Source organism: Mandrillus leucophaeus, unplaced genomic scaffold (assembly GCF_000951045.1).
Source record: "Mandrillus leucophaeus isolate KB7577 unplaced genomic scaffold, Mleu.le_1.0 Scaffold3, whole genome shotgun sequence".
Taxonomy (NCBI): domain Eukaryota; kingdom Metazoa; phylum Chordata; class Mammalia; order Primates; family Cercopithecidae; genus Mandrillus; species Mandrillus leucophaeus.
The window spans coordinates 10869749-10881703 of record NW_012103142.1 but is presented as its reverse complement, the minus strand read 5'-3'; the positions used below and the strand labels follow the sequence as shown (position 1 = coordinate 10881703).

The 11955-nt window shown below is 52.2% G+C and overlaps 1 protein-coding gene across 3 annotated transcripts in view; it reads left to right on the top strand.

The window, feature by feature from the left end:
* Window positions 1-6543, top strand: part of CUL7 (cullin 7) — a 16672-nt gene extending 10129 nt beyond the window's left edge. For all 3 annotated transcript variants that reach the window (XM_011986744.1, XM_011986742.1, XM_011986743.1), the window contains exons 17-26: window positions 572-754; window positions 1019-1125; window positions 1215-1397; window positions 3131-3291; window positions 3460-3676; window positions 3789-4059; window positions 5212-5357; window positions 5470-5596; window positions 5690-5895; window positions 6149-6543. In XM_011986744.1, the coding sequence (XP_011842134.1) occupies window positions 572-754; window positions 1019-1125; window positions 1215-1397; window positions 3131-3291; window positions 3460-3676; window positions 3789-4059; window positions 5212-5357; window positions 5470-5596; window positions 5690-5895; window positions 6149-6472 (1925 nt within the window). In that variant the 3' untranslated portion in view covers window positions 6473-6543. The remainder of the gene's footprint in view (window positions 1-571; window positions 755-1018; window positions 1126-1214; window positions 1398-3130; window positions 3292-3459; window positions 3677-3788; window positions 4060-5211; window positions 5358-5469; window positions 5597-5689; window positions 5896-6148) is intronic.
* The last annotated feature ends 5412 nt before the right edge of the window (window positions 6544-11955 follow it).

Sequence of the window (11955 nt, the reverse complement as noted above, 5' to 3'; positions counted from 1 at the left end):
CTGGCCTTTTCTATTTTTTTTAATGTTTATTATTTTTATTTATTATTATTATTTTTTTGAGATGGAGTCTCACTCTGTCGCCCAGGCTGGAGTGCAGTGGTGTGATCTCGGCTCACTGCAAACTCCTCCTCCCAGGTTCATGCCATTCTCTGGCCTCAGCCTCCCAAGTAGCTGGGATTACAGGCGCCCGCCACCACGTCTGGCTTATTTTTGTATTTTTAGTAGAGACGGGGTTTCACCATGTTAGCCAGGATGGTCTCGATCTCCTGACCTTGTGATCTGCCCACGTCGGCCTCCCAAAGTGCTGGGATTACAGGCGTAAGCCACTGTGCCCAGCCTGTTTATTTATTATTTTTAAAGATGACCAGGCCGGGCTCAAACTCCTGGCCTCAAGCGATCCTCTCATTTCAACCTCCCAAAGTGCTGGGATTATAGGCATAAACCACCCTACCTGGCCCCTCCCTTGTATCATTTCATCCAGTTGCTCTATCTCCACACTCCTGTTCAGCCCAACCTCTCCCACTTCCCTGCAGACATGGCTGTGCCTTGGTTTGTCTTTCTCACCCTCTAGATGAGGATGGCGTTAGCCCCCTGGGTTGGCTGCTGGAACAGTACCTGGAGTGTCAGGAAGCTGTCTTCAACCCCCAGAGCCGCGGCCCAGCTTTCTTCTCGCGGGTGCGCCGTCTCACTCACCTGCTGGTGCATGTCGAGCCCTGCGAGGCACCCCCTCCTGTGGCGGCCACTCCTCGGCCCAGTGAGTAGTGGGGATTCAGGTGGGGAGCTCTAGTCAGGAGCATTTTCCTGGGCCCCACATGTACACCACAGACTTCTGTCCATCCCCATCCTTCCCCTCCTGTTGGCTCAGCCTGTTCATCTTCCAGGTTTGTGTCACCTCCATCCATGAACATCACTTTGGGTGGCAGCATGTCAGGAAAGGCCTCAGGGCACCCCCTTGGATAGCGACTGGAGTGGAGGGGCTGCCCACTCCTTGCCTCTGCCACTTTCTTGATCTCCACAGAGGGCAGAAACAGAAGCCATGACTGGAGCTCCTTGGCTACCCGGGGCCTTCCAAGCAGCATCATGAGAAACCTGACACGCTGTTGGCAAGCCGTGGTGGAGAAGCAGGTGGGCAGGAGCGGGCCTGGGGGAGAGAGGGGACACCAAAATGGTGGCATGTTGGGTTGTGTCTTCATGCTCCTGCCCCTTCCTTCCAGGTGAACAATTTTCTGACCTCATCCTGGCGGGATGATGACTTTGTGCCACGCTACTGTGAGCAATTTAATATTCTGCAGAACTCGAGCTCTGAACTGTTTGGGCCACGGGCAGCCTTCTTGCTGGCGCTGCAGAATGGCTGTGCGGGAGCCTTGCTGAAGCTCCCTTTTCTCAAAGCTGCCCATGTAAGCCTCCACCCTTGCTGCATCCTTGGGTCTCTTCCTACAAACTCTTCCTTCCTCACCTCCTCCAAATGACCCACCCTTCCATTCCCATTCTATGATGAACATATGTTAGTATATAGCCATGTTATAAGAAGCTTAAAAAATTGGCTGAGTGTAGTGGCTCACGCCTGTAATCCCAGCACTTTGGGAGGCCAAGGTGGGTGGATCATGAGGTCAGGAGATCGAGACCCTCCTGGCTAACATGGTGAAACCCTGTCTCTACTAAAAATTTAAAAAATCAGCTGGGTGTGGTGGCACACACCTAAAGTCCCAGCTACTCAGGAGGGCAAGACAGGAGAATCGCTTGAACCTGGGAGGCGGAGGTTGCAGTGAGCCAAGATCACGCCACTGCACTCCAGCTTGGGTGACAGAACAAGACTCGGTCTCAAAAAAAAAAAGAAGTTTAAAAAATAAATAGTGGCCAGGTGTGGTGGCTCACGCTTGTAATCGCAGCACTTTGGGAGGCTGAGGCAGGCAGATCACCTGAGGTCAGGAGTTTGAGGCCAGCCTGGCCAACATGACCAAACCCTATCTCTACTAAAATTACAAAAATTAGCCAGGCATGGTGGCACATGCCTGTAGTCCCAGCTACTTGGGAGGCTGAGGCAGGAGAATTGTTTGAACCCAGAGGTGGAGATTGCAGTTAGCCGAGATTGCACCACTGCACTCCAGCCTGGGTGACAGAGCTAGACTCATCTCAAAAACAAAACAAAACAAAAACCACAATTGATGAACTAAAATGCAAGCAGCACCCTGGAAAGCAGGGTAAAGAGCAGCAGGAGCATGAGGCTCCTTGTGTAGCCTCCAGTCCTAGTTTATCAGTAACTAGGCTCAATCTTGGCTCAGCACAACCTCCACCTCCCGGGTTCAAGCAATTCTTCTGCCTCAGCCTCCCAAGTAGCTGGGATTATAGGCACAGGCCACCACAAAAATTAGCCTGGCTAATTTTTGTATTTTTAATAGAGACAAGAGTTTCACCACGTTGGTCAGGCCGGTCTCGAACTCCTGACCTCGTGATCTACCCACCTCGGCCTTCCAAAGTGCTAGGATTACAGGCATGAGCCACCACTCCTTTCCCTTCCCCTTTCCTTCCTTCTTTTTCTCTCTCTCCTTTTTTTTTTTCTCTCCCTCTCTCTCTTTCTTTTCTTTCTCTTTCTTTCCTTCTTTCTTGACAGGGTCTTACTCTCTCCCAGACTGGGGTGCAGTGGTGCAGTCACAGCTCACTGCAGCTTCAACTTCTTGGGCTCAGGTGGTCCTCTCAGCCTCCTGGGTAGCTAGGACCATAGGCATGTGCCACCATGCCCAGCTAATTTTTTTCGTATTTTTAGTAGAGATGGGGTTTTGCCATGTTGCCCAGGCTGGTCTCCAATTCCTGGGCTCAAGCCATCTGCCTGTCTCGGCCTCCCAAAGTGCTGGAATTACAGGCGTGAAGTGCGCCTGGCCTTATTTTCTCATTTTGAATGATTATTATTAGTTTGAATTTTTAGACACAATGTGAAAAGACACTTTCCATAATTGTTAATATTGCTAATTTGTACAATGGTTAATGATCGTATATAATAGTTGTATGAAAGCACCAACCACCTTAGGAAGCTGCCAGCATTCATATCTACTTTCCAGACCCTCGTCCCTCCTCCCCACTCACCTGCTCTGCTTGCTTGTTGATGGCTTTCCTGTGCTCTGCCATTGCTCAGGTGAGTGAGCAGTTCGCCCGGCACATTGACCAGCAGATCCAGGGCAGCCGGATTGGTGGAGCCCAGGAAATGGAGAGGCTGGCACAGCTGCAGCAGTGCCTGCAAGCTGTCCTGATTTTCTCTGGCCTGGAGATAGCCACCACCTTTGAGCATTATTACCAGTGAGTGTGGACCTAAGGAGCGGGAGCTGGCGGGAGGCAGGATGATGGTGGAAGAGCCAGCTCATGGGCCTGGAAGTCTGGGATAGAGCCAGGCTGGAGCCTTGGAGTGGGAGGCTGGGCCACACTGGTGCCCACACTGAGGCTTGGCCTGGGCTGCATGCACTGTAGGCACTACATGGCGGACCGTCTCCTGGGCGTGGTCTCGAGCTGGCTGGAGGGGGCCGTGCTGGAGCAGATTGGTCCCTGCTTCCCCAACCGCCTCCCCCAGCAGATGTTGCAGAGCCTGAGCACCTCTAAGGAGCTACAGCGCCAGTTCCACGTCTACCAGCTCCAGCGGCTGGATCAGGAACTCCTAAAGCTGGAGGATACAGAGAAGAAAATACAGGTGAGTGCCTTGGAAGGGAGTGAAGGGATGAGCAAATGAGAAGGTAGGGGGAAGATGGGCGTGGAGCAGACTGGAGGAGGCCATGGCATCTGGGAACCCTGTGCTCCTTCAGGTGGGCCATAGGGCCAGTGGCAAGGAGTACAAGAGCGAGAAGGAAGAGGGAGCTGGGGCAGCAGCAGCAGTGGATGTGACAGAGGGAGAGGAGGAAGAGGAGGAGAATGAGGACCTCTACTATGAAGGGGCAATGCCAGAAGTGTCTGTGCTTGTCCTGTCCCGACACTGCTGGCCTGTTGCCTCAATCTGCCACACACTGAACCCCAGAACCTGCCTGCCCTCCTACCTGAGGGGCACTTTGAACAGATACTCCAACTTCTACAACAAGAGTGAGTAGCCAGGCAGAGGGGACTGGGGAGAGGGTGGGCTGCTAGGAAAGGACCTGGGGTTGGGGGCAGACCCTGATGTTGGGAGGCTTGATGTGAAAAGAGATGGTCTGTAGCTGGGCACAGGGCTCACGCCTGTAATCCCAACACTTTGGGAGGCCTAGGTGGGTGGATCACTTGAGGTCAGGAGTTCGAGACCAGCCTAGCCAACATGGTGAAACCTCGTCTCTACTAAAAATACAAAAATTAGCTGAGTGTGGTGGTGCATGCCTGTAGTCCCAGCTACTCGGGAGGCTGAGGCAGGAGAATCACTTCAACCCACAAGCGGAGGTTGCAGTGAGCCAAGATCGTGCCACTACACTCTAGCCTGGGTGACAGTGAGACTCCATCTCAAAAAAAAAAAAAAAAGAAAAAGAGTTGGTCTTTTAATTTAAATTTTTAATTTTTGTTTTTATAGATTCAGGGAGAGAGAGTCTTTAGGGATAAGAATTCCCTAGGCCATGGGAAAAACAGTGGTTTTCAGAAGAAAGGGCAGGAGCTTGGTGGCTGAGGGTGGCAGGTGCTGTCAGATACCTGATCCCCAGATCATTGTCTTTTCTGTTTTAAAATAAGACCTGGGAATCTCTTTGTGGGTGACAGGGAGGATGGAGGCAGGAGGCACCTGAGGCCACCAGGAAGGAGTGTCTGGCTCCTTCCTGGTCAGTCACCTGTCATCCTAAACTCCACTGGGGGCTGATCCCTGAGCTGGCAGCAACACAGGAGGGGGAAGAGGCTCAGACCTGTGGTCAGGGAGCCCCCTAATAGGGGAGACATTGTTTCCTGTCACAATATTCCAGCTTGATAAGAGCCTCAGTCCTTCCTCCCTTCATGGTTTTGTCTCCACACGGGACAATCCTCGAAGGCACTGATGAGAACCTGCCTGGCACCAGGCTAGGCATAGGATAGCTCCCAGATACCTGAGGCTCGCCATGGAGGCAGGCCCAGAGAAGGCCGAGATCTGGAAGCTCAGACCAGGAGCTCCAGTGTCCATAAATGCTGGGGTCACACGCCCTGTAGAGATCAACAAAGCTTGACCAGCATGCACCCTCCCTCCAACACCAACTCCCTCCTTTCCCCTGCTCTTTGTCTCCCTCCCCCTTCCTGGTACCTCACCAGGTCAGAGCCATCCTGCCCTCGAGCAAGGCTCACAGAGGCGACTGCAGTGGACGTGGCTGGGCTGGGCTGAGCTGCAGTTTGGGAACCAGACCCTGCATGTGTCCACCGTGCAGATGTGGCTACTGCTGTATCTCAACGACCTGAAGGTGGTCCACGTGCCTCTCTTCCTGAAACCTTGACTCCCTCTGCTTCTTCCCTCTATCCTCTTCTCTCCACTCCTTGGGAAGGCCCTGAATGTCTCCCATCTGTTCTCTGAAGGCGGTCTCTGTGGAGAGTCTGCTGGCGCTCTCAGGGCTCTCTGCAGACATGCTTAATGAGGCGATTGGGCCCCTCACCTCTTCAAGAGGCCCCCTGGACCTTCATGAGCAAAAGGATATACCAGGAGGTATGCACTTAGGGCCAGAGGGACCTCTGCTCTGAGGCAGGGCCGGGCTTCTCATGGGCTCTCCACTGAGTGAGTGATCGGTGTTTATTTCAGGGGTCCTCAAGATTCGAGATGGCAGCAAGGAACCCAGGTCGAGATGGGACATTGTGCGGCTCATCCCACCTCAGACGTACCTGCAAGCTGAGGGTGAAGAGGGCCGGAACTTGGAGAAGAGACGGAATCTTCTGAACTGCCTCATCGTCCGAATCCTCAAGGCCCATGGGGATGAGGGGCTGCACATTGACCAGCTTGTCTGTCTGGTAGGCAGGGGTGGGCAGTGGGTGATGGATCTTTGCTGGGATTGGGGGAGCAGTCTACAGAACAAGGTGGGTCCATGTGTGGTGAAGCACGTGGTTCACTATGTAGCCTGTAGGAGTGTGAGGAGTGAAGTCAGGATGCACCTGGTGTCCTTGGGGCATCCTGTCCTAGCAGCCTGTGGTTGGAGTGGAAGTTCAAGCAAGGAGGGGTCAGCTGCCTCTAACCTACCGCTTGTCCCTTCCTCCCCGACACCAGGTGCTGGAGGCTTGGCAGAAGGGCCCATGTCCTCCCAGGGGTTTGGTCAGCAGCCTTGGTAGGGGGTCTGCCTGCAGCAGCACTGACGTCCTCTCCTGCATCCTGCACCTCCTGGGCAAGGGCACACTGAGACGCCATGATGACCGGCCGCAGGTGCTGTCCTATGCAGTCCCTGTGACTGTCATGGAGCCTCACACCGAGTCCCTGAACCCAGGCTCCTCAGGCCCCAACCCACCCCTCACCTTCCATACCCTGCAGATTCGCTCCCGGGGTGTGCCCTATGCCTCCTGCACTGCCACCCAGAGCTTCTCTACCTTCCGGTAGCCCTGGACTTGGGGTCAGGGGAAGATAGAGCTGGAGCTTTTACAGAAATAAAACCTGAGAGTTTGATTATATGATGTGTGTTTGGCAACTGCTAGAGATTTGAGCTGGGAGGTGGCGGGGGCTTTCCCGGCTGGTGAGGAAGGAGCCTTTGGCACTGAGTCTGTTGCATGATATGCCAAGGGTCTTGTTAGGGTGAGGATGGTAGACTGGGAGAAAGGCAGAGGGAATCAGGTACGATTTAGCACCCCCTCTAGGCAGAGAGATTGAGGGGACTAGGCAGGATGATGGCACTCAGCCCCTTCTCAGAGGGTGTGTGGTCAGAAGTGCTTTCATCTGGCAGGCTGGAGATCCAAGCCCAACTTGGCCACTCACCAGATGGTTTGTAACTTGGGCAGATTATCGAGCAGTTCTCCTCGTTTGTGGAACTGGCCCAGTCACTGTAGGACTCCGACAAGTAACAGGTATGGAAGTATTTGACATGGTGAATAAAGGCATTGCCAGTGAGTCCCTATTTTGGCTACTACTCCCAGCAGTGAATGTGGTTCCTTGGTGCCTTCCCTAAGTAAGACTGACATGATGAAGGTGAGGTCAGTGACCCCTGTGGCCGCTGCAGGCACCCAGCAACCTGAATGTGTATTCCATCTGATGGCGTAGGCTCAGAAAGTTCTAGCACAGTTCTTACTTTCACAAGCTCCTCCATTTTGCCCCTTTCTTCCACTCCTTTGCCTCCACCCCTTCTCTGTCCCTGCAGAGATGCACACGCTGTCATCAAACTCCTACCCCTTGATTCTCAAAATGAGGGATTTGGAAGAACAAGAAAAAAAAAGAAAGAAAGAAAGAAAGAAAAACTCCTACCCCTGCGGGCACGGCGCTATATGCACCTTTAGTCCCAGCTACTCGGGAGGCTGAGGTAGGAGGATCGCTTGAGCCCAGGAGTTCTGGGCTGCAGTGTGCTCTGCCATTCGGGTATCTGCACCAAGTTCAGCAACAATATGGTGAACTCCCAGGAGCAGGGGACCAGGTTGCCTAAGAAGAGGTGAACTGGCGGCCAGGCATGGTGGCTCACGTCTATAATCCCAGCACTTTGGGAGGCTGAGATGGGCGGATCACGAGGTCAAGAAATTGAGGCCATCCTGGCCAACATGGTGAAACCTCATCTCTACTAAAAATACAAAAATTAGCTGGGCATGGTGGCGCGCACCTGTAGTCCCAGCTACTTGGGAGGCTGAGGCAGGAGAATCACTTGAACCCGGGAGGCAGAGGTTGCAGTGAGCTGAGATTGCTCCACTGCACTCCAGCCTGGCAACAGAGTGAGACTCTGTCCCAAAAAAAAAAAAGAAGAAAAATAAGAAGGGGTGAACTGGCCAAGGTCAGAAAGAGCAGCTCAAAATGCTGATTGATCAGTAGTGGGATTGTGCCTGCAAATACTCACTGCACTCCTGCCTAGGCAACAGAGACCCTGTCTGTATTTTAGAAAAGGCAGAAACTCCTACCCCTAACTACCCCCATAGGTGAGCCTCTATCCTGCCACTGCTGGGGAGGTTTGCTTGTGCTACTATGATTGGCTCCATTGGCACCACCCCTGCTGAAGCAGGGCAGCTCAGGTCAGGCCAGGGGATCCCGTGCCAAAGGTGCAGCTCTGTGTCTTGGCAGGACCACTGGGGAGGAGGAAAGGAGGGATGACCCAGGCATCCCAAGGCTTGTAGCCCAGAGGTGACAGAAAAAGCTATGGAAGGAGGGGGAAGGGGGATGAGAGTCAGGTGGTAAAGGAGGGCACAGAAGCCAGACAGAACTGAGTGCCACCAGGACTGAGATCTGAAGTCTAGGGGGAAAAAAGGCCATGGCTTGTGGGAGTCAGGCTGCTCAGGATGAAGCCATAATACAGAGGGCAGAGGGGCCCCCTAGTGCTTGCTTTCCAGTATTGTTCCCATGGTGTTGGTGGCTCTCACAGCAGGGGCCAGCCTGCTGAGCGACAGCTGCCCTTTGGGGCAGAGTCCAGACAGGCAGCAGCAGCAGGCTGGGCCACAGTGGGCCCAGGCACACTGGGGTTGCTGCAGCTTGTCACTTAGTGCCTCTTCACCTTGGTACCAGAGATTATAGCCTTTTATTGGCCCAGGCCCAGTATTCTTGAGCTCGCTCTCAAGTGCCAGAGCTCTTTGCCCTTCTCTGGACTTTCCTGCTTTTTATGAGCTTATCCTTCTCCACCAGAAACTCAAAGAGGCTTCCTGCTGTGGGGTCCAGTAGTCAGGCCAGCATGCAGTGCATGCAGGGGCAGATGATAGAACTTACTTGCACTATAGCCCCGTTCTGCTACTGTCCCGAGGCCTCCTCCCTGGGCTGAGCTGCAGGCTATGCCTTGAACTTACTGCCCTCATCAGCCCCTGGCCATCCTACTCAGTCACCTTGCCTGTCTCCCATGGGGTGCCTTCCTGCTCATCTGCAATGGAAAAAGTCTCCAGCAATTCTTTTTTTTTTTTTTTTGGACAGCGTCTTACTCTGTCACCCAGGCTGGAGGAGTGCAGTGGCACGACCTCGGCTCACTGCAACCTCTGCCTCCCAGGTTCAAGCTATTCTCCTGCCTCGGCCTCCCTAGTAGCTGGGATTACAGGCGCCTGCCACCACACCCAGCTAATTTTTGTATTTTTAGTAGAGACAGGGTTTTACCATATTGGTCAGGCTGGTCTCAAACTCCCGACCTCAGGTGATCCAGCCACCCTGGCCTCCCAAAGTGCTGGCATTACAGACATGAGCCACTGCACCCGGCCTCTTTTTTTTTCTTTCCCCAGATGGAGTTTCACTCTTGTTGCCCAGGCTGGAGTGCAATGGCATGACCTCGGCTCACTACAACCTCTACCTCCGGGGTTCAAGCAATTCTCCTACCTCAGCCTCCCGAGTAGCTGGGATTACAGGCATGTGCCACCACACACGGCTAATTTTGTATTTTTAGTAGAGACGGGGTTTCTCCGTGTTGGTCAGGCTGGTTTCAAACTCGCGACCTCAGGTGATCCACCCACCTCGGCCTCCCAAAGTGCTGGGATTACAGGCGTGAGCCACCACAGTCGGCCTATAGCAATTCTTAAGGGAAGAACACACCAGCTTTGGCCTTGAAACCCTGCATGTCGCCATCTGCAGTGCAGTTCCTGTGTTGCCCTCCTCAGCACACATCTCACCCCACCCCAAGACTCAGAACTCCTTGATCTGCCCAAATCCAGGTGAGAAGCTTTGACTTCAGGCACAGTCCAGCCTTCTGTCACCAGCACCAGGAAGGATGTGAACCTTTCTCTCCCTCAGAGCCATCCATTCTAGAGGGCAGACAGTTGGCCTCATTTCTAAGATAACTCAGGGGACAGAAGTTAATTACCCTGAGCCCATTGTGAGGCCACCCTCACAGCCGTGACTCCTTATATTTCTACAGCTGGGTTAGGACCTTGGCTGGTCAAGACTAAGTATTCAGCCCCCACCTCCCCAAAAACAAAATCAAGCAAAGACCACATACAGATTCCATTTATATGAAATGTCCCAAATAGGCAAATCTATAAAGACAGAAAGTAGATGAGTGGCTGAGGAGATTGAGGATGACTGCCAAAGGACGTACGGGTTTTTTTTTGGGGGGGTGTAAAAAATGTTCCAAAATTGTGGTAATAGTTGCACAATTCTGTAAATATACTAAAAAACACTGTATACTTTAAATGGGTAAACTGTATAGTTAAGTGAACTATATCTCAATAAAACTATTACCAAAAACGAAAACCAAAAACCAACAGCTGAAGCTCAGAGCTTTCCAGTATCTCCCCTTGGTCCTTGTTGAAGGGGAAAAGCAGCAGTTTGAAGGCTTAGGGTAGCCAACACTGACTGCCTTTTAGTGGACATTCACATTTTATAACCACATCATCTGAGCCCATTTCCCATGCTTGGGAAACTCCCCACGACAAATCTACACAGAAGATAGGGCCCACCTCCTACCCTATAAAAGACCAGATCCTGGTATTCCCTGTGCTGTAAAGCCATATGACCAAGACTTAGCTAATCAGAGTGAAGCGAGAGAGAAAGTAGAGAACATATTTTGGTGGCTATGTGACACCTTCATATCAACACCGTGATTCTGATAGGCTTTATCAGCCAGAATCCATTCTTTGACTTTAAAGTAGGATTGACATATGTGACAATAGGGACCCTGCAGCACTGGGTCCCTCACTTCCCCCTGTCCCAGTAGCTACATCCCTAGGGTTACAATCACCAGGACAGCAGACTCTCCTTCATCTCCCATTATGCGACAGCTTCCGTTTCTATCACCAGAACCACATCTTCCCCATCCCAGAAGCATCAAGCAATAGATGTCCTAACTTCTGATTCTACTTCTATTCCTTTTCATTAGAGCTACCTTTTTTTTTTTTTTGAGATGGAGTCTCGCTCTGCTGCCCAGACTGGAGTGCGGTGGCGCGATCTCGGCTCACTGCAGCCTCCACCTCCTAGGTTCAAGCAATTCTCCTGCCTCAAACTGAGTAGCTGGGACTACAGGCGCATGCCACCATGCCCGGTTAATTTTTTGTATTTTTAGTACAGATGGGGTTTCACCGTGTTAGCCAAGATGATCTTGATCTCCTGACCTTGTGATCCGCCCTCCTCAGCCTCCCAAATTGCTGGGATTACAGGTGTGAGCCACCGTGCCTGGCCCAAGAGCTGCCTTCTTTTAGATACAGGATCTCACTGTGTTACCTAGGCTGCAGTGCAGTGACTGTTTACAAGCGCAATCACTGCATACTACAGCTTTGAACTCCTAGCCTCAAGGGATTGTCCCACCTCAGTCTCCTAACTGGGGGCATAGAGCTTTTAAGATAGGCGTTATTTAAGAAAGGGTCTCACTCTGTCGCCCAGGTTGGAGTGCAGTGGCACAATCACGGCTCACTGCAGCCTTGACCTCCCAGGCCCAGGTGATCCTCCTGCCTCGGCCGCCTGAGTATTCTTTGTAGAGATGGGGTTTCACCATGTTGCCCAGGCTGGATAGACTTTCAAATGTTCCATAGCTTATGATTTATCTAGCCTTAAAAAAGAAAAAAAAATCTTGTCCGGGTGCAGTGGCTCACACCTGTAAACCTATCACTTTGGGATGCCTAGGCGGGTGGATTACTTGAGGTCAGGAGATTGAGACCAGCCTGGCCAACACAGTGAAACCCCTTCCCTACAAAAATATAAAAATTAGCCAGGTGTGGTGGCATACACCTGAAATCCCAGCTGCTCAGGGAGTTGAGGCAGAAGAATAGCTTGAACCTGAGAGGCGGAGGTTGCAGTGAGCCAAGATCATGCCACTGCACTCCAGCCTGGGCAAGAGGGAGACCCTGTCTCAAAAAAATTCTAGAAAATGTCCAGCCTCTTTGAAATATTCTTTCCTGAAATTCTGATTGTGTCAAATCTCATGTTTGTTTTATCTTCCATTTTGTTATGTTATAGACGATCTTGCTGTGTCACCCAGGCTGGAGTGCAGT